Here is a 21,764-nt window from a genome sequence, read left to right on the forward strand (position 1 = left end):
CAAGATGTGGTAACCAATATTCTCAGATCTCCTCTCAGTCAGATATCTACAAGGTGATTTCGTAGGCTAAGTCACTAATACTTTGAAGATGCTCAACTTTTGTACAACAGAACACAAATTTTCCTCCCATAATATCCAACTACTGTTCCAAAAGTTAATCCTAATAATTGTGATTCAGCAAACAAGATCAAAATGATTTCTGAGCAAACTATAATATCATAAAGAATATTGAGTCATTTTCCCAAAATTAGAAGGATGATGCAGAACTTTTATTTATTTATCTGCAAACGTACAGAAAGTCAGAGGCTTAAAACAAACGTTCGATTGTTTAAAGCTAATAATTTATAAGTATTGACCTTTTCTCTTTTATTTATTTATTTATACAGAAGTTTACTTCAAATTTTTTATACAGTGAGGTTGTTATCATTTAGGTATAAATGATAACAACCTCACTGTTATCACTGAGGTAGCATGATTGTTTTAAATCATGCTACCTCAGGTGACAGAGACTCCGTAGCTCAGTCGGTACAGATGAAGCCCTTTGGTTGGAAAGACCTGGGTTCAATTCACATCCATAATGCGAGGAACTTTTATCTGGTCTCTTTTGACTAAAGGTGAGTTAGCTGGTCTCATATGGAGGGAGAGGGAGTTTTTTTTTCACCCAGAAACTGGTTTTTCGTCCCTCAGAACAGGCAAACACACACAAATTTACAGCCATGAATACTTATGACAATATGTGGAAGAGATAGGGTCCTCACCACGTCATTACACCCACAGTTAACCATGAGTCACATCATGGTAGTCAACCTCCTAGATAGGAAACGGCACATGAATGGGATGGGATCTCAGGTACCATATTGCACCTATCCATACATTTTTCACATACATCTGATTATCTTTAGTATAAAAATAAATTGATCATTCTTTGTTAAGAATAAAGAATTCATTTTTATACTAGAGATGATCAAAATATGAATAAGTATCATGTATTATTTGAGTTTGTTAAGTTATGAGACTGCAGTACTTTAGATGTATAGACATTTCAAGTTAAATTTTGCATTAATAAAGATCAAAATGGTTTCTGAGCAAAGAAAAAGGGGAAAAAATACTTGCTTTTAACAAATATATAGTAAACTTAACAGAATTCTGTACATTTACTTTCCTTCAAATATTTTTAATGTTCAAAATTTAATGGCATCAATCATTAAGGTATATCTCATTAACCTAATATTCTTAAGCTGAATTTCATTCAGACAAAAGATGTGTTTAGTTCTGTCTTGAATAAGATATATGGGGATTCAATCAGTTCTGCTGAAAATTACTTTTGGAATATTTATTTAATAACAGATTAAACTTAACCTAGAATTCAGTATTATTATATTTTCAAAATGTCATAGTTCATGGAATACTATGTGATTATATAAAGTAGTGGCATTTCTGGCAATGCATCCCATTCACTCATTCACTCTCCCTGGGTTAAAAAAACCAGCTCCTCATCAAACCTTTACTCAACTTTCTAGAACAGCCTCTCATTCTTCTCCTCTCACTGCTACAACCAAAGTTCTGATACCATCACCTGCCTTTGGATCCTCTATGTTTCCACACCACAATGAAAAAGTAGGTGACTTGATCTGAGCATAACAGTTCATGTGAGGGCAGCTCAATGTCTAATATGTTGGCATGACTACCACAGTATCCCTAGTTGTTAGTGTTCTTCATGTGTAAATTAGCAACACAATGTGTAGTCTTAACAGTACTTGCAACATACCTCTGAACTTGAGGCTACTGTCAGACATCATCTCCAATCTTTAATCTCAATCATCCTCTGAAGTACAGTTCCAAAATACAATGCATAATCAGAAAAGTAACCAAAATTAAAATCTCTACGCTATCTTCAAATACCACATTTGAAACTAGCTGCTATTATCCATTCCCCAAGAACTCAAAGGATCAACTCCTTTGAGTTATTGGTGTATTCACAATTTCTGCAATTTGGTCACATTATGAGCAGACTAGAGGAGACAAACATTAAAAAATACACATTTACAATCACGATTACAGAAGGTCAAAGTAGAGCTGACTACATCTTGGACATATGCAAAGAATCAAATGGGGGAAGGAAAAAAAAAACATTGTTTTATCATAAGCAAATTCACTTTTGAGAGGGGAAGGCTTTTCTCTCTTTTTTTTTTTTTTTAGAGAGAGAATCTGCAGCTGTCCTTAAAAACCAATCTAAAAAAAAATTAAAAAAATGGTTGTGTTACACTCCCCAAGATATAAGAAACAATAATTCTTAGGCATCAATATCAGTCAGTGTCAGTAAAGGATAGCATTCCTACCTAGGACTCCAGACTTAGTAAGTTTCACTTTTTATTTCGTGTGGATTGTATTTGCTACAACTTATACTTTATCTTAGATATCTCTATGACAGACAAAAAAAATATTGAGAAATAAACTGAGCAAAATGTTTTATAAGACTTCTCCAAACCTCTGTCCTAGAAAGAGAAATCTCTCTCATAATGCACTTTGTATATAATGCTTGTCACTCACTTTCCTAGCCTGTTTTTTTTTTATTCTGCATGGATATGATCACAAACAACTGTCTTGTACCTCCTCCACGATACCCTTTCCCAGACTGCTTTCTAGATTCCACTGTTATTATCCATTTTATATGCCTCTTTGAAAACAATTATAGAAAATATATAATTTTTTTAAACAAGTGGTTGCTTTTTGTGTGTTGTCTATCACATATGATTAGTCAAAATTTCATTGTCTATAAATTGCCACTGTTATATATTTTATCTGTAACTATATTTATTGCCCAAGAATAGACAACATAGCAGATGCAATCTGCTTCATCAAAAATTAGAATAAACTATGCCTGTACCTGATGAAGAGCTAATAATGACAGTGAAATAAGTTTTACTGCTAACACCATATATGGATCAATATGCTCATGTGAAAAAAAAAAAAAAAAAATTACTAATGATTATGAAAGGGGAAAAAAAAAAAAAAACTCCAATCTGATAAGAAACTTCAGAAAAATGTCAAGATCTGAAGTTAACAGTTTTAGAACAAAATTATAGAGATCTTATGTGTAGCAAACTGGCCACATCATGTTTTCTAAATTCCGGTCATTGCTACAGTCAAACATAAAATGTAATAGCAGCATCTCAAAGATCAGCTGTAAAATGGGGGTGGGGAAGTGTACTGATGATGGAAATATATATAACAAGCAAATTACTGATGGACCAAAACAACAGTAATATTAGAACTCTGGTGTCTACTTAAACCTGATATCACATTTATGTCAAATTGCATTTATCCTTTGCTGTGTAAATTATTTATAATCCATAGTTCCTGTGCACCACTACTTCAAGAAAAGAAGTGAAGGCCTCAGAAAACAAAACTACATTCACAGTTTTGGATGTGGCTGAATTCGCAGGTAGGGATATACACATTAAATAATTAGAAAACAGAATATGCATTGCAGATATGATTACTGTTTTCTACATGAAAAAATGAGATTTTGCAATCCTGTGTTGAATTACATATACAGTAAATAACAGCGACTTCAACAGAAAATTTTTCGTGTTGAAGTCACTATATTTCAATGTAGCATATAATAATGCTCCATTCATTCATTCCGTATGGTGATTCAACAGCCATAAGCCCCTTTTACGGGGCGGTATGGCACCACCTCAATCCCCCACTATTTTTATCCCGGTTCGGGACCGGCATAGCTGACAATTCAGACCTATGGCTGGAGGGATTGTCTTAAGTATTCCTGACTGTATCTGTGTGTTCATGGGGCCGGTTTGCAGGATGAAAAATCCTGCTGTCCACGCCCAAGATCGGCTAACTTGGCTATGGCTGAGGAAGATCCTTAAGCTCCATCGAACCTAGGACACTCCTTCCCCAAGGCATATGGTTGCAAAGCGCATAGTCACCAGGCTAACCGCACAGACAATGCAACATTGAAATGCATTCTTACTTCAAAAATACATATGAGAGGGGAGGAAGTGTATTTAAGTATATATCCACTAAAGAGAAAATCATTTATAATATGATGTCTAGCAAGTTATACTCGTATACAAAATTCAGGAAGGTCAGTGAAATTTACTTGAGATGTAACAGAAAAATCTGTATAAAAATGCTTGTCAAGTATGTTTTTAGGTACAAATATACAGAAGTATATTTGACATATGATTAGAAGTTTTTTTTTTTGGTCACCTGTTAAAAGAAAAGCATTAGGTATGGCAAGATGTTATAAAAATATTCTGGCTTGGAAAATTCAAAAACATTTTCAACCATTTCATTTTCGGATTTAAAAAAAAAAAGGCTGATAGTTCATATTATTATTTTATGAATTTTGAAAGATTGCTTGCTTACTGCAGTACTGTCTGTTTACAAAAAAAACAATGTGGATGAAGAAGCTTGTCAAAATCTAAGAAATTTGTTTAGTCGATATGTAATTGTTAATGACCAAAATCTTACTCTCCTTCGATGAGTGACTTCATGCAAATAAACGTAATAATAATAATAATGTGCAAACTTGTGACAATATAGAGATAATTCCTAATAATTTAACCTGTAGCTCCTGGATAAGGTATGGGACATCCAACCACAAATAGCTCTTAAAGAACCATGATTACAGAGAATGCAGAAATAACATCCAAGTTCATCATAGTATTCCATTACTCCTACTTTATTGTTAAATAATTCATATTTATCACATTTTTACCTTAAATGACAGTTTTAAAAGTTGACAAAAATGCAAGATTTTTATTCCTAAAAATGACTTTCGTATAGGACAATAAAAAAATATATCGCATTTTCGGTGGAAAGAAATGCGATTCTGTTGCAAAACTGACGGAATTTGTGAAACTTCATATGCCTACCTTGTATTAGTAATGACCAATAATCGAATTGTAATATCTTAAAAGATTTTTATTAAGAAAAATAAAATTATTAGACTACACCGTTTTATTTGACACATCGCTTAAGTTACAATTGTTCAATTCCGAAGAGTTGATAAACTGAAAAGATTCTTCGAAAAAGCATATTCAAAAACCACTATATTAATGCAATGAATTCTTAATGGCAGTGCTCTGATAAAAATAAATTAATTTAAGCATTGCAATGCCAAAAGCAGTTCGGATCTCTAACGTTTGAAAATGTTACCCAAAACAAGACGAAATCCGGCTAAAGAAACTCGAGCCTAAGAATGTATATGATATTATGAATGCTATTCTATGTACAATTATATATATTCCACTCAAAACACTGATTTCGAAAAACTAAATACTGACAGCTCCACCAGCAATTTCCACTAAAACCCATCAATGTGTACAGTTAAAATCAAAAGTTGCAAACGAACGCATCACGTGAAACATATCACAACAATTGTTATAGTTAGCATAGTCCGGCTCCTTTAACATTTCGACTCACCTGTGCTGTCCGAAGATGACAGAGCGGCGTCGGAGAGCTTCTGCCGCTTGCTCGGCGGTCCATCCACAAGCTGGTCAGCCATGTTTGTTAAGCCTAAAGTAAAGGCATATAAATTACACAAACGATGAAAACTGTCAGGACTTTAATCCCAACAATACGAAGTCTTGCTTACTAGAATCAACCAACCATCATATTTGTGACCGATGTGCAACGAAGTTCGATGTACGTTTACATAGTAAAGGCACAGACGGCTTTTCATCGTGATTACGTCCTGCCTCTGCCTATAGCATCTCGCTGGTACAAGGTAGCAGCAATACACCAATAGTAGGCTGCTGACCCTCCATCAAACTCGATGCTTTGGTTCTACGCTTACCGTAGCTCTGGATAGCATTGCTAGGGAGAGAAAAATCTATCGGCGCTCGTTACCTGTTAATAAATACTCCAATATTCGATATCACCCATTTCATATTAATAATAACCGTTCTTGTGCCCAAGATAATCTCAGCTGGCTTCTAAACTTTAACATACAAAAATCCCCAAAAGGCTCAAAATTTCGCTTCTGTGCTAAACCAAAATGGCGGCTATGGCTGAAAAGTTTTTCTGCGCTTGTCACAGAAAACAACGAAATATACCGACTTGTCAGCTTACTTCAGATGCTGCTACACTATTCGTTACTTAAAATCACATGACATTTAACGTCTATTGCAGTTGGTTCGTTCGTTTCTACCACTTCGTAATTGGTCTTCCGAAATGATCCGAATAATATCCGAAGGAACGATTTGACGTACGGGTAATTGGACTGATCCCAAACCTAGTCACTGCCGTGGAGAAAGAGAGAAAAAGAGGGACGAGGTTTTGTATTCTTGCGACCTGTCCTAGTGGTCAGTGTAGTGCTCTTAGGAACTTTTATCAGTCTGCAGTGTCAAACCGGACGATGTCAGTTGAAGAAAATTAAATGTACACGAGAGTGAAATTTGTAAGGGGATACAATATTTGTGAACTTCAGATTAAGCGTCGATGTGATGGAAGTATGTAACAGTATGCTGTAATGCATACATAATTGTAACTTAATTTTTCGGAAAAATATTAATTCATTAAATGTAGTGTTTGTACTTCTTTACTTACACTTAAGAAACTACCATAACATTGGCATAATACGAAAAACTAAGCCTTCAGGTAGTTAAAATATTATACTAATAAAAACTGAGTAACAGGTTTCCTTTGACTATAGCGTACCAACACTTGTAGTAGCCAAGATTTACGTTACCTATATGTAACCATATGATTGTAAATTTAGAACAGTTGTGAACATATACAGAACTTGCTGGAATGAAATTCATTTCAAGGACATTAACAGGAACGAAAGATATTTGAGTATAGTTCTTTCGTGGTGGGATATATATATGATAATAAAAGCATGCGCAGAGATCTCAGAAAATAGGAAAGTGACATTTAATCGCGGGTCCTTGACATCAAAGAAGGAAATGCAATTTAACTTATCACGTTTACTGCTAAAAGGTGTAAAGAACTATTAAGCGTGATTAGTTGTTTAAAAATTAACTTGCAATTTAAATATGATTGAATTAATTAATGTTGAAGGCATATGAGCTGCTTTATTTTAACCACTATCTGCGATGCCTACAAGACAAACGAATACACGAGTAACCCAAAAATCTTTGGATGGTAGGAAAGCAGATATTTAAAAAATAATAAAAATAAATAAACGAAGTAACCAAATCTGCATACTAATCATCTCAACAGTAACATCCTACAGGTAAATAACCATAATAAATAAAATATCACTGTACCAACTCTTCGGATTTCAGGCAGATTTTGCTGTCACAATAATTTTGAAGTTTGTGCATATATACATATGCATCTCTACTTCGCATAAATAACAAATGTTAAATAAAACATGAAGCAAAAAACTTACATTAAAAAAAATAATAAGATTTTAGATCCATTATTCTTTCCTAGCCAAATATTTTAAAACTTAAAATTTGAAAATGACAAGAGTTTATGTAAGGTCTTTGGACTTGGATGTAAATTTTTTAAAAGTCAAGGTTTAGCATCAATGGCTTAAAACACCAGGTTCGATTCCCGTCGAAGACGTGAGGAATTTGAGGATCTTCCTCAGCCATAGCCAAGTTATCCAGTCTTGGGCAGTAGGTTTTTTTCTGCCAGTTTATCTGGCATTTTTCATCCCACAAGCAGGCAAACCACCCCCGTGAACATACGCTACTACAGTCAAAAATATATTCCCCCCCCCCAGCGGCAGGCTAGGTGGCAGGTCGGTTGGGAGTGGTACTAACAAGAAGTTGCATCTAAGTAACACGAAGACCCTGCATAGGAAGCAGGAATAACGTGTAGTGAAAGAAGATGGTGGTGGTAGTTGTAGGTAGTAGAAGTTCTGTGTAGTATTAGTGGAGATGGAGAGTTGTAGAGTAGGTGTCCTCCCATGAAATGTCTTTGGACTCCTTGGAGGTGTCACGAAAAATAATAATAATAAATGCTGCAAACTTGCCTCCTGCCCAAATGGCATTCACTCCTTCTGGTCCCTTGCCAAAGCCACTGGGTGCAACTTCTGCCCACCAAGGATCCCACCACTCTCATATCCCAATGGTACTGTAGTCATCTCACCAAAAGACAATGCCAACTTACTGACTTCACTCTTTTCTTCTAATTCCTACAATTGATGACCTGGACAAAGTTTCCTCCAATCCACAAAGAACGGCTCCCTTCACGTCTTTCGACAAAAAGAAACCTGAAGAATCCTTAATAACACAAACAAGGCATCTGTTCCTGATAGTATCCCACCTGTTGTGTTAAAAAATTGTGCCCCAGAACCAACACCTATCCTGTATCACCTGTTCAAACTATCCTATTCAACTGGCATGTACCCTACAATATGGAAACAGGTCTACATCCAGCCCATTCCAAAGAAAATTATAAGTTCGTCCAATTGCTGTCATTTCTGTTCTCTCAAAAATTATGCAGAAGGTCATCAGCAACCAACTCTTTAACTGCCTAGAGACTTACTAACTAATCAATGACCAGCAGTGTGGATTCTGCCACTCGCAATCTACAGCTCATCTTGCTTTCACCACCCACCTATGGACTCAGGCCATGGACAAACTCATGTAGTTGCCCTTGACATTTGAAAGGCATTTGATTGGGTTTGACACAGGAGCCTATTCACCAAACTGCCATCCTATGGTCTGCCTTCCTCACTCTGCAACTGGATCACCAACTTCCTCACTAGTTGCTCACTATATGTCATGGAGAACAGTTTACTCTCCTCAGATTTCCCCACCAATGCAGAACTACCTCAGGATTCTGTTCTTTCATCCACTCTCTTCCTCTTGTATATAAATGACCTCTTCTCACAGACTTTCAATCCTATCCATAGCTTTGCTGACAGCAGTACACTCCGTTCCTCATTCTCATTCAACAAACCTTGTAATGCTCAAGTATTACAATTCTCAAGATCCACCATGACCAGGGACCTGAAATCAGATCTCCTAGCTATTTCCAGTGGGGAAAGGACAACCTTGTAAACTTCAATGCCATCAAAACTCAGTTCTGTCTGATCTCTTACATCCCTCCCATGTACCTTCAGTAATACTGAGATATCAAAACATGATCAGATTTCTTGGACTGACCTGCACCTCCTATCTTTCTGGCACAACCACATTTCAACTATACTTTCTGCAGCCATCATAAAATTTGGTATACTTTTTTTTTGCACAAGACACTACTTCACAGCTGCTTCACTAACTCTATACCAGGGGGTCAGCAACGTGGTCGGTATCGACCTGAGGGTCAATGTGACTATCCAAGGGATTGATAAAAGTCTAGGGGGGGGGGTCAATAAACACCTAAAACGATTTTGAGTAACACCTAGTAAATATGCAACTATTCATCAAACACATCTTTCTCATTAACCATTCCAAATAAATCAATAACATGTAAGTAAGTTTTTAATGTTGTTTATACATTTCTTTAAGTATTTTCTTTAAATATTTCTTATCGAGCAGTAATGAAGTAAAAGGATGAAGGAATTATTATTTTTAAATTGATAAATTTATTATTGATAACATTTATTCAACATGATGGGGGTCGATGAGGGATCGAGGATTCCATGAAGGGGGTCAATGGTCTAAAAAGTTTGCCAATCCCTGCTCTATACAAAGCCCAAATAAGCCCAGCCATGGAATAATTGCTCCCGTATTGGAGTGGTGCACCAAAATCTTCTCTAAGATTGCTCAATTCTATCCAGAAGAGGTCAATCTGGCTAATTAATAATTCCACTCTCTCACAGATGTTCAGTTTCAGCCTTTTATCTCTTCTGCATCTACTTCATAGATGGTGCACTGCTGATTCAGCCACTATTATTCCTCCACTCTTCTCCAAAATCATTAAAACAAGAGCCACTACTAACCAACACCCTTTTACAAGTCTGTCTTGAAACTCACTGAACCAACTTCGCTGCATCCTCTTTCATTCCATCTACTTCTATCCTTTGGAACAGTCTCCCCCCACTCTGCCTTCCCCAAAGATTATAACCCTCAGCTGTTCAAGCAAAATGCAAACAGACTCCTCCTTTCCTCTTTCCCACACACGGCAACTAATATGATATAGGTCTTGTGGCCTTTCGTGTGTGGATCACATATTTAAAAAAAAAATCCTCTCAAGACAATAAGAATAAATGGAGGGTATATGGAAAGGAAGATTTGATGTCTGAAGATGTATGCCTTTGCAGAAAAGAAATCAAGAAGGCAGTAGTAGTTTTGAGAATATATGAAATGAGTTGGGGATAAATGAGACAGAATTTATATAAATTTAGAAATGTAATGCAAGATAAAAATAGTATTCAACTATTTTTGCTTAGTTCTTGATGAACAAGTGGGTAAAGCATAGTCCTTAAAACTTTATGCTGGAGGTTTGGATCATTTCACTGAATGGAGTATACATGTTAGCTTTCACTAATGACAGAGTGGCTCTAACACAGCAAGCAGCCAGATACATGTATGTTTCAGCAATAAAGAGAGAGATACATTAATTATAGAGTAGGAAATTAAAAAATGAGAAGAATTTGAAAGCATGGCAGCACAGCTCCACTTATACAGTATGCAGCCTTATATCTCTACACCCCAAAGTTCAACATTTATTGGTATTTTTCTCATTATTATTATACAGGTATCTCCATGAGTCAGACTCATTGCAGGAGGCCTCTGGCAACTTACTCCACCCATTTGCTCCCCTCCAAGCAAAACTAGTCCTAACACTTGTTAACCATACTCTTACACAGTTTCCATGGGTAACCTCTTGTTCTCTCCTTCCTTCCATCTACCAAAAAAAGTCTCGAGTGTTAATAATTAGAAATCCCTTTAATAACTTATATTTCTATCATGTCTCCTCTTTTTTCACCTATCAAGTAGTTTGTGAAGCCCACATTCCTTCAATTGGGAGCATTCCATAGAACTACCACAATCTGTCACTTGCCTCTGATCCTCTTCATCCCAGACCAGATTGTTACATCCCAGTCCAGATGTAACCTTATGAAGTGGGGGAACAGTAACCTCCCTATCCCTGATTTCAGTGTGTTCAATAAACATTATCTGATGTGCTGCTTTGGCTACCTTTTGCAATATGCCCTGTAAACTTAAACTCCTTAGTTTCAACAGTTTCCTGCAGTTCATTTCCATCAATATATTACACACTTGTGATCTCTTCTTCCCATAGTATATCACATTACACTTGGTCATGTTAAACTGATAGTCATTTACCTTAGCCTATACTGTAGGATCTCTACATCACGTTCATTTACTGTTGCTCTTTCCAGTTTTGCATTATCAGCAAACTACTGAATATAATCCATCTGATCATTAGCTTTATCACTGATGTACAAATTAAACAAACAATCAATTACCGAGCCATGTGGTACACCACTAGTTACCTGCCTTTTCCTGGACTCAGTCCCTCCATAAACCACTGATATCTATCCATCACCCATTCTTTAATCCAAATCAACGTGTTCGTATTCATCCCAGTTTGCTCCAGTTCGTGCAACACAGTTCTATTTGGAATCCTATAAAATGCCTTTACAAAGTCTAGCAGTATCGTTGAATTGCCATTTCCTATCCACCTCTGTTATCACTTTATTATAAAAAAGGAAGTAAATTACTAAGGCAAAACCTAAATTACTTCACAAAACCATGTTGTCTATCTCCTCAAAGTATCATTCCTATCCAGTGGGGAGGTGTATATTCAGGGTGTGCTCTGCACACACATGGAATAGCAATATATTTTTATAGTGATATGGTTGCATTTAAAGACTTCCCTAATTGTTTCCTGGCTTTGTGCGATTCCTAAAATTACACACAATATACTAATACTTCATCACGTGTAAACATTACATCACATTAATAGTTTGGGTGGGCGGTCACAAACACAAGACACCCCTGAGTCCTTTGAACAGATCTATAGATGCCAATGTAGGTCAAATTCTTAGCGTTCTGTTGAAAGTTTATTTTTCACTTGGTTAGAGTATAATAAATTTAGTTTAATCCTTTATCCAAGTGTAAGCAAACAGGGTTTGCGCCTGAAAGTATCTTCAGGACTGGGGTAAGGTGGTACAACACCAGGGCAACTCCTTGCAAAGGTGGAGCAAGTTACCAACACTCCTGTCTCAGTATCTCCCATAATGCAAAACACATCTCCTTGCATATATGCCTAATGTTATGCATTAAGGGAAGGGCCACAACCCAGACTAGTTTCGACCTTTATTGAGGTCTCCTCAGTGGGAGCCAGGCCCAGAAGTGAAGATACCAGGCAGAAGCAATAGCGAGGTCATCTTTACCTATAGGAGTTGCCAAAAGGTGTGCCACCTTTTTATTAAATTACTCTGGATTTAGAGAAAGATGTTGAAAGTTTATTTTTCACTTGGTTAGACTATAATAAATTTAGTTTAATCCTTTATCCAAGTGTGAGCAAACAAAGTTGCGCCTGAAAATATCTTCAGGACTGGGGTAAGGTAGTACAACACCGGGAAACTTGTAGCAAAGGTGGACCAAGCTAACATCTCTCCTATCTCCCACTGAAGAGACCTCAATAAAGGTCGAAACTAGTCTGGGTTGTGGCCCCTTCCCTTAATGCATAATATTAGGCATATCTGCAAGGAGATGTGTTTTGTATTATGGGAGATACTGAGACAGGAGTGTTGGTATCTTGCTCCACCTTTGCAAGGAGTTGCCCTGGTGTTGTACCACCTTACCCCAGTCCTGAAGATACTTTCAGGCACAAACCCTGTTTGCTCACACTTGGATAAAGGATTAAGCTAAATTTATTATACTTAGTGTTCTGGTGGTTTTAAATCACCCAGAAAGGGAGGCAGGGTGTGTGCTAGGATAATAGCATCCAGAAATCAGTGGCTGTGATAGGTTATTTTATCAACCAATCCAATTGAATGTTATTTGTCATGAGTTGCTGTTTTTGTTTTCCGAGTTTCATCTGTTTTGCATGCGTGAAGTGTTTAGGACACCAATATAGACAAGTGTTTAATATATAATTTTCTAGAAATAATTTATAACTTTTTTGCCTATATTTACAATGGGAAATAGTGTTGACAATTTCCTTAATGTCCCATTTTCTACCAGAGCTTTTGTGGATTATATGATTATAGTCAAAGGAGGTTGGAACTTGTGTATAAATAAGTGAGTAAAACAAGTTATATCGGCTTTTTTTTTTGTTTGTTTGAATCCAAAAAAAAATAATAATTTCCCAAATGATTACTTTTTCTGGTTTCTGTGCATATTATATGGCTTTATTTAAAAATTGTATCAAAATTGGAAGAGGGGAAATAGTTTAACAATTGTATATTTCAGTATTTTGTTTGATTTTAACGAAGATCAATTTATGTTAAACTCCAGGTCCTATTCGATGTAATTTTCGTTTGCGGGCCTGGTTGGCTGAGTGGTTAGTGTATCTGCTATCCAGCCAAAAAGGCTGCAGGTTCGAATCCTGCTGTGGGCATGGCTGTTTGTGTTTGTCTGTTCAAAATACTAGTGGTGGTGGTCGGCAGTAGATGGAGTTGGTGCAGATGATGAAAGTAGAGTAGTTGGTGGACTGAGTGGTGGAGAGTTGTAGAGTTGGTACCCTCCCTCGATGAGTCTTTCGACTCCCTGGAGGTGTCATATAATAATAGTAATAATTCAAATTATCCATGTCACATTCTGGTATTTGCCAATGATAATCTAATCTCACCATGAAGTGTAAACCATTTGGGCTTCTCACATAAATGGTGCACATGAAGCATGTCTATTGTTCATTTGACCTTTATTATTATTAAGAGAGACCTACAGAGAGTCAGGAACTCATCGAGAGAGGCCTATATTCAACACCAGCCTATTCTTGAATTCGTTCATGCTACTTGCACACATAACAACCAACAGCAATCCATTCCAATCATGCACTACTCTATGAGAGAAAAATCTAGTCTTAACCCCCCCCCCCCCTTCTTGACAGCATTGATTTTCAAATTCCATAGATGTCCTTGCATCCTTTCCCCACCCTCCACAAAATGAAAATTTCCATCTACTTAAATTCTGTATAACCCTTTAAGAAGTTTGTAAGTCTCAATCATATCACCCCTCTTTCTCCTGTTTGCTAGCCTACAAATTCTCAATCTGTCTTCATAATCAGTATTCCACAATCCTGATATCATTTTCAAACATTCTCCTTTGCACTCTCTCCACTGTATCAGAATCACCACAGAAACCAGATCTGCACACAATAGTCCAAGTGAGTAAATGGTTGCCTGTTTACAAGGTCTATCAAGGCCTTGTAAACAGGCAAAATTACTTCCTTATCTTTACATGTCAAGGTTTGTTTCAGCATTGCCATTATTCTCTAAGTTGTATTTAGAATTTTTGCTATATGACTCTTGAACTTCAACTTCCTGTCTACTAAAACTTCAAAATCCCTAGCCTCATCAGTTTCTTCAAGCATAATCCCACCAATATAATATGACATTTGATATCTAATCACACCAAACATTCCATTTATTAACATTGAAATGACAGGCATTTTCACATGCCCACAATTCCAGCCTATTCAAATCATTTTGCAAGAACTGCATATTAGCAGCACTCCCAATTACCCTACCTCTCTTTGCATCATCAGCAAATAGCTGTATCTCACATGTCAAATCCTTCCCAATGTCACTAATGTACAGACTGAATAACAATTGACCAAGAAATTATTCTTGAGGCACACCACTGGTTACCTTGAATCTTGCAGATTCACACCCATATACCACTTTTTGATATCTGTCAGTCATCCTCTTATTTGTGCCAATAGTTTATAATCCAATTCCATATTCTCCAATTTATGCAATAGTATTCCATGCTGTATTCTGTCGAAAGCCTTAAGAAAATCTTAAAGTATCATAGTGTATCCATGCCCCTTGTATAACTCAGTGGTAACATTATAAAATGTGAGGGAGTTGCTAAAACGTGACCTTCCCTTAGTAAACCCATGCTGTTCATTGCAAAGTAGAGATTCTCTGTCAACCTATTTCTGAATACGAGACCTAACCAACTTTTTCAAAATGTTTACCACCACTCCTGAGATACTGACGTCTTTGCATCACCCTTATGCAATGGGATTACCATACATTCTTTCCACTCTGGCAGAATCTTCCCTGTTCTAAGCCTCAGATTATATAGCCTGGCCAGGGGAAGTTCAGCTGAACTCTTTTTTAGCATCCGTGCTGATATCCCAACACTTCCTATTGCAGAATTTTTATTCAGTTTGTGCAACAGCTGTAGTATTTCCTCCTTATCCACATAAGTTTCTTCATACGGTGAAGAGGTAGCAGTGAGTTCAATGTTGCATATACCAAGTTGATAGCTTTTAGAAATGGCTGCTCATTAGTTGAACAATCACTTCTGCATCAGTCACACACATATCATCTGCATTCAGTAGTTATTCTTTCAAATTCATTATTTCATTTACTTGCAGCATAATAATAGAATTCCTTTTGGGTTGTCTTCAATTTGCAGAGCCAATTTCTTCTCATGCTCACACTTAGCTTTCCATACAATACTTCTCTCTTCTGGCCTGCTGTTTATAATCATCATAACGGACATTATCCTTATGCATGTGATATTCCTTCCACATTATCTTTTTCTTACAAATATCTTGCTTAATTAGATTACACATCCATTTCACTCCTACTCTATTTATTCTTCGAACTCTAGGGGATACATTCTGATATCGCATCCTTTAACTATTTTTTTAAACACTTCCCATGCACTGTCGATATCCTTCTCATCCAATAACTGATGCCATGGCACAGGATCCAGCATACCCCTCAGGTGGTCATTATTTCCTGCTTTCCAGTTCAGCATGTAATTTTTTCTGAATGGAACATTCATAAGCTTTTCCACTTCACAAGTGTGTACTACATGATCACTGTCACTAACCAGAGGTAGAATAGTTGCATCTTTAACTGAAATCTCCCCCCCCTCTGACACTATAATCAGATCTAACACTCTTTGACCCAGAGTTTCTTCTGTTACATTCTGCCTGAGGAAGTTGTCTTGTAACCACCAATAAATTCAGGTTCATTCTTCTCATGCGATTTAATAGCTACCCCCAATCATTGTTTGGATAATTAAAGTCCCCCATTATGATTACTCTTTTTTTGCAACCATCTTATTTATTTGGTAAAGCATTTCTTAAAAGCTAGCAACTAATGGTCCACCTCACACCAGATGGCTTCAAACTCACTGGCACATGAAACAGTACTAGTACTACAATCATTGATCTCTACTCTAATTGGATTCAAGCCATCTGATATCATTAACAGCAAGCCCCCCCCCCTCTCCTATTCTGTCTTGTGTATCAAATCCTGTACCTTACATTTGATACCAGTTAGTATGTCTGATTCTGATAGCCAGGTCTCACTAATGTTGACAATCTGAGGTCCCAACATATTGACCATTGTGTTGGAAGGGAATGTATTCTGAATACTGAGTATGCTAAATACCAATAAGGCAGGGAGACTAGATGGAATTTCACTACATGTTTTAAGGGAATGTGCTATGGAACTCACTGCCGTTAATTTTGCTGTTTAATAAAAGTCTTGCAATGGAGAAGGATTCTGGAGAGGGGATAGAGATAAGTTAATACCATTGTTTAAGGGTTGTGGTAGAATGAAGGTATCAAATGTAGGCCTGTTTGTATTTCTTCTGTAGTTGTTAAGATTTTGAAGAAATTATAAGAACTTGTATACAGAACTGGGCAAATGAGGGCAATATCATCTATATAGGCGAGCATGGATTTGTTAAAGGGCACCCTTGTTTTAGTACTCTGGTTAATTTTAACAATAGAGTAACAAGAGCAGTTGTTGAAAGTTTTTCCACTTGGTTATACTATAAATTAAAGACCAAGAAATTATATTCTTGGTTTCATCCTTTATCCAAGTGTAAGCAAAACAAAGTTTGCACATGAAGCAACCTTCATGACTGGGTTACTTGTATATAGAGGCTAATGACTTCACTTCAGTTACCTCGGTATCCCATAATGCTATGCAGTATGGGAAGGGCCACAACCCAGACTGGTTTCAACCTTTATTGAGGTCTCTTGAATGGGAGTCAGACCTAGAAGTGATGCCACGGTTGAAGTAATGCAGAAGTCATTTGTTTTGCTTATACTTGAATAAAGGAGATGAAACCAAGAATATAATTTCTTGGCATCTTTAATTTATAGCATAACCAAGTGAAAAAAACTTTCAACATCTCTAATCCATAATATTTTAGGATTAGAGAATCTTTAATCCATAATAATATTCTGCATTACTCAACCTTTGTATCCCTTCTGATTCTGGTTCCCACTGACACCTCAATAAGGGTTCAAACCAGTCTGGGTAGTGGCTCTTCCCATAATACATAGTATTATACTTGTGGTTTGCATGATGGGATACCAAGGAATTGATGTGAAGTCATTAGCCTCTATATACAAGTAGTCCAGGCATGAAGTTACTTCAAGTGCAAACTTTGATTTGCTTAGACTTGGATAAAGGATGAAACCAAGAATATAATGTCTTGGCATCTTTAATTTATAACAAGAGTAATGTATGAGGGTAAGGCATACAATGTCATTTCTTTTTATTTTTCCAAGTCATTTGACAGGGTGTCACATAAGTTGATTTTTAAGTTGCATCATACAGGTTTGGATATCGAGTTAGTGGATTGGTGATTGGCTCTTTGATATCAGAGTTGTATATGGGGGTGAGGGGGGGGGAGGACATAGGGTGTAGGAAGGTTACAAGTAGAGTTCCACAGGGTTCAGGCCTGGGACCATTACTGTTCAAGTCTTTATGTCAATGATATCTTCATTGGACTGCAAGTATGTTCAGTTGTTTGTAGATGATGTGAAGCTTAGGAGGATTGTTAATAATAATGCTAATGTTTTGGCTCTTCCAGAGGGTTTGAATAAGCTGGAAAATTTGGCACATGAATGGGGATGCAAGTTTAATGCAACTAAATGTATGGTTTTAAAAATTTGGGATCCACAAATAGGATGCTTTAAATTCCCTTGGTGGAGTTACGAGGGTGGTCTGAAAAGTTCTCAGCTTAACAATGAAAAAACGAATTTATAATTTCAAAATTATTTTTATTTTTCAACATAATCTCTCTTAAGATTAATACATTTATTCCAGCTATGCTCCAGTGCCATTTCCCATCCCTGTAGTAGTTCTCAGTAAGATAAGCAAAATACCCTCTCTACAGCTGCAATCACCTATTGATTTGAAGAAAAGTGCTGATCAGCGAGGAAGATATAGAAGTCAGAGTGAGCCAAATCTGGGGGAATAGGGTGGATGTTCCAACAATTCATAGCGCAGATCCCTTAATTTTCCTATTGCAAAAAAAAACGCAGGTGCATTCTCCTGATGAAAGATGATTTTTTTCTTCTGCAGCCTGGGTCTTTTCTCATGAATTTTTTTGTCTAGTCTTGTTTAAAAATTCTAAATAATATTCCCTGGTTATTGTTTTACTCTTTTCAAGATAATTAATAAACAAAATGCCTTTAGCATCTGAAAACACCAATGGCATGACCTTTCCTGCTGATGGAACCAACTTTATCTTCTTTGGCGCTGAACAACCAGCTTCTATCCACTGTTTTGACTTGGATTCTGGCATGTAATGGTAAATACAAGTCTCATCCATATTAATAAATCGAAGCACAAAATCAGTTTTATTCTTCTTAAAACGCTCCAAGCACTGTTCAGAGATTTTCATGCAAGTGTGTTTTTGATCTGCTGTGAGGAAGCATGCCACCCATCTTGCACAAAACATTTTCATTTCCAATTCTTCGTGCGAAATAATATATCCTACATGTTCTTTTGAAATGCCTATAGTCTCAGGAATTTCATGCACTGACTTGCCGGTCATCCAGTACCATATCGTGCACTTGATCAATGATTTCTGGTGTTGTTACATTTTTTACACTTTTTGGACGTCCGTCACATGGATCATCTTCAAGGCTGGTACGGCCACATTTAAACTTGGTAGTCCATTTCCTAATTGTCAAAAATGAAGGAGGAGAAGAGTGCCTGTAAACTTTTATGAACTTCGAATGAATTTCTTTTGCCGTTAAACCTTCTTTTACAAAGAATTTTATAACTGCACGATACTCAATTTTTTCCATTTCAAGGGATACAGACAATACTTTTGCTTCAGACAGCTGTATAAAACAAACTACTTGATAGAATGACTTGCAATTTCACATGGATGCTTATGACAGATGTACCAACTTATAAAAAAAAAAAAAATCGTGCTGATAGTGTTGCCATTTATGGTCCAGGCCGAGAACTTTTCAGACCACCCTCATATACTGGAAAAACTGGAGGAACTTGGGGTGATTGTGGATAGAGATTTAAAGTTTTGAGAGCATATTGCAAAAGTTGAAGATATCCCAGAGAATTGTGGCAATGATAAGATAAGTGTGCTGGTCCCATTGTATAAAGCTTTGATAAGATCACATCTAGGATTTCTGTGCTCAGATCTGGTCACCAGGATTTGAAGGAGATGAATTAACTTTGGAGATCATACAGTGACAGATAACAAAAATGATATCAGGACTGGACAATGTTAATTAAAAGGACAGACCAAGAGCATGCACACTGCAGGATGAGGGAAAGGAGCAAGGACAAGAGGCAATCCATAGAAGTTGCAAAAGAAGGTGGTACTAGTAAGTACAAGGGTAAGACGTTTTTGCATTGAGAGTAGTAGGAACATTATTATTACGGGTATCTCCATGGAGTCAGTAGACTCATCGCAGGAGACCCAAACTAGCAAAACAATATCTGTCATATCTCTTCTTGAATTCATTTACAGACGAAGAACTCACAACTAGGTCAAGCAATGAATTCCACTCATTCACCACCCTCCAGGCAAAAAACCTTGTTCTCACACCCTTGTTAACCACACTCTTCTTTAATTTCCAGGGATGGCCTCTTGTTCTTCCATCACTATCACACAGCTGAAACATTTCCCGTGCATCAAATCCTATAAAAACCTTTCAGTAATTTAAATGTTTCTATCATATCCCCTCTTCTCTGCCTATCAACCAACCTCTGCAATCCACAAGCTCTCAATCTATCAATGTAGGGAGCATTTTTTACATCACTCACCAACTTAGTCACTCTTCTCTGAACCCTCTCCACAGCCTCCTCATCTCCAAGGAATCCAGGTGACCAGACCTGAGCACAGTAATCCAAATGTGGAAGTATCAACGCTTTATAAAAGGGAATAATAACCTCTTTATCTCTAGATGTCAGTGTGTTCCTCAACAACCAAGTAATTCTATGTGCAGTCTTGGACACCTTAGCAATGTGTCCCCCTGAACTTCATCTCCCTATCTACCAACACCCCTAAGTCCCTAACCTCATCAATCTCTTGAAGTACTGTTCCATTAATGTAGTACACAGCTGGTAATCTTTTAATCCCAAAATGCATAACTTTACACTTTTCCACATTGAATTGACATCCATTACCTTTTGCCCATTCTTACCAGCTTATTTAAATCATCCTGCAAACTTTCAACATCAGCTTGATTTTTTATTGTGCTACCCAATTTTGCATCATCAGCAAACAACTGAATGTCTCCCTTTAAGCCATTTCCTATATCATTTATATTTTCCTATATCATTTCCTATATCATTTGCAGCATGTCCCTCTTTAAAGAATGCTGCAACTTCATGGAGGAATCATGTAATAATAATTATGGGAAAATGTGAAGCTTGAATTATTTGTATACTCAATGGTTTTTCAAATGAAGTAGAAAGGAATGTCATCAGCTAAATGGATAGAATTTAAAGTTGGAAGGGAAGATCATTTATATATATACACATAGCATGGACAAAAGCACGTTATAGCCCTCAAGTACTCTCGCTTTGATAGACCAGAAACTAAACTCTGATGCAATCACAAAGGACTGAAGACAGATATGCCAACAACATGAGTTTTTTTTTAAATCTTTGTATAGCTGTGTTCAAAGATGAGTAAGAATAAGTAGAGTTCTGCTTTAGAAAAAGAATGGCAAAAACCACATGGTGATAACTAATTAATTGTGTATTATATGTGAAAAGAAATTATATTCTTGTTTTAATCCAATATACAAGCACAAGTGTAATCATGGAGTATTTTCATGGCTCATCTACTTGTATATTATTAAGAGAGACCTCCAGGGAGTCAAGACCTCATCGAGGAAGCCATACTATTTGCTAAAGCTGTCATATTCTTGAAGTTCACGCTTTTTGCACACAACATTATTATTATTATTTGACACCTCCAGGGAGTCCAAAGACTCATCGAGGGAGAGTGTGCCAACAGCATCGAACGATTGGCCCCCTTCCAACTACTAACCGCGCTCAAACTTACTTAACTGAGCTATTAGTAGCAGAGGCTCTACCAATCGACCAACCTTTGCCGGCCCATCCAAAGGCAATCCATTCCAATCATTTGCTACTCTATGAGAGAAAAATCTAGCCTTAACCCCCTTCTTGACTGCATTCATTCTCAACTTCCATGGATATCCTTTCCCCACCCTCCATGAAATGAAAATTTCCATCTGCTGAAATTCTGTATAACCCTTTCAAAAGTTTGTAAGTCTCGATCATATCACTGCTCTTTCAACTGTTTGATAGTGTCTGCAGCCTACAGATTTTCAATCTGTCTTCATAATCAGTATTCCACAATCCTGATATAATTTTTGCCACTTTCCTTTGCACTCTCTCTACTGCA

The 21,764-nt window shown here is 36.8% G+C and overlaps 1 protein-coding gene across 4 annotated transcripts in view; it reads right to left on the bottom strand.

Annotated features, from left to right (window-relative positions):
• Positions 1–6,105, bottom strand: part of nej (CREB binding protein nejire) — a 481,376-nt gene extending 475,271 nt beyond the window's left edge. For all 4 annotated transcript variants that reach the window (XM_090394332.1, XM_090394330.1, XM_090394331.1 and 1 more), the window contains exon 1: positions 5,452–6,105. In XM_090394332.1, coding sequence (XP_090250458.1) covers positions 5,452–5,533 — 82 coding nt within the window. In that variant the 5' untranslated portion in view covers positions 5,534–6,105. The remainder of the gene's footprint in view (positions 1–5,451) is intronic.
• Positions 6,106–21,764: the final 15,659 nt, after the last annotated feature.

This window comes from Typopeltis vanoorti, chromosome 6 (genome assembly GCF_054136105.1).
Source record: "Typopeltis vanoorti isolate ZY-2024b chromosome 6, IOZ_Tvanoo_1.0, whole genome shotgun sequence".
In the NCBI taxonomy this organism is placed as follows: domain Eukaryota; kingdom Metazoa; phylum Arthropoda; class Arachnida; order Uropygi; family Thelyphonidae; genus Typopeltis; species Typopeltis vanoorti.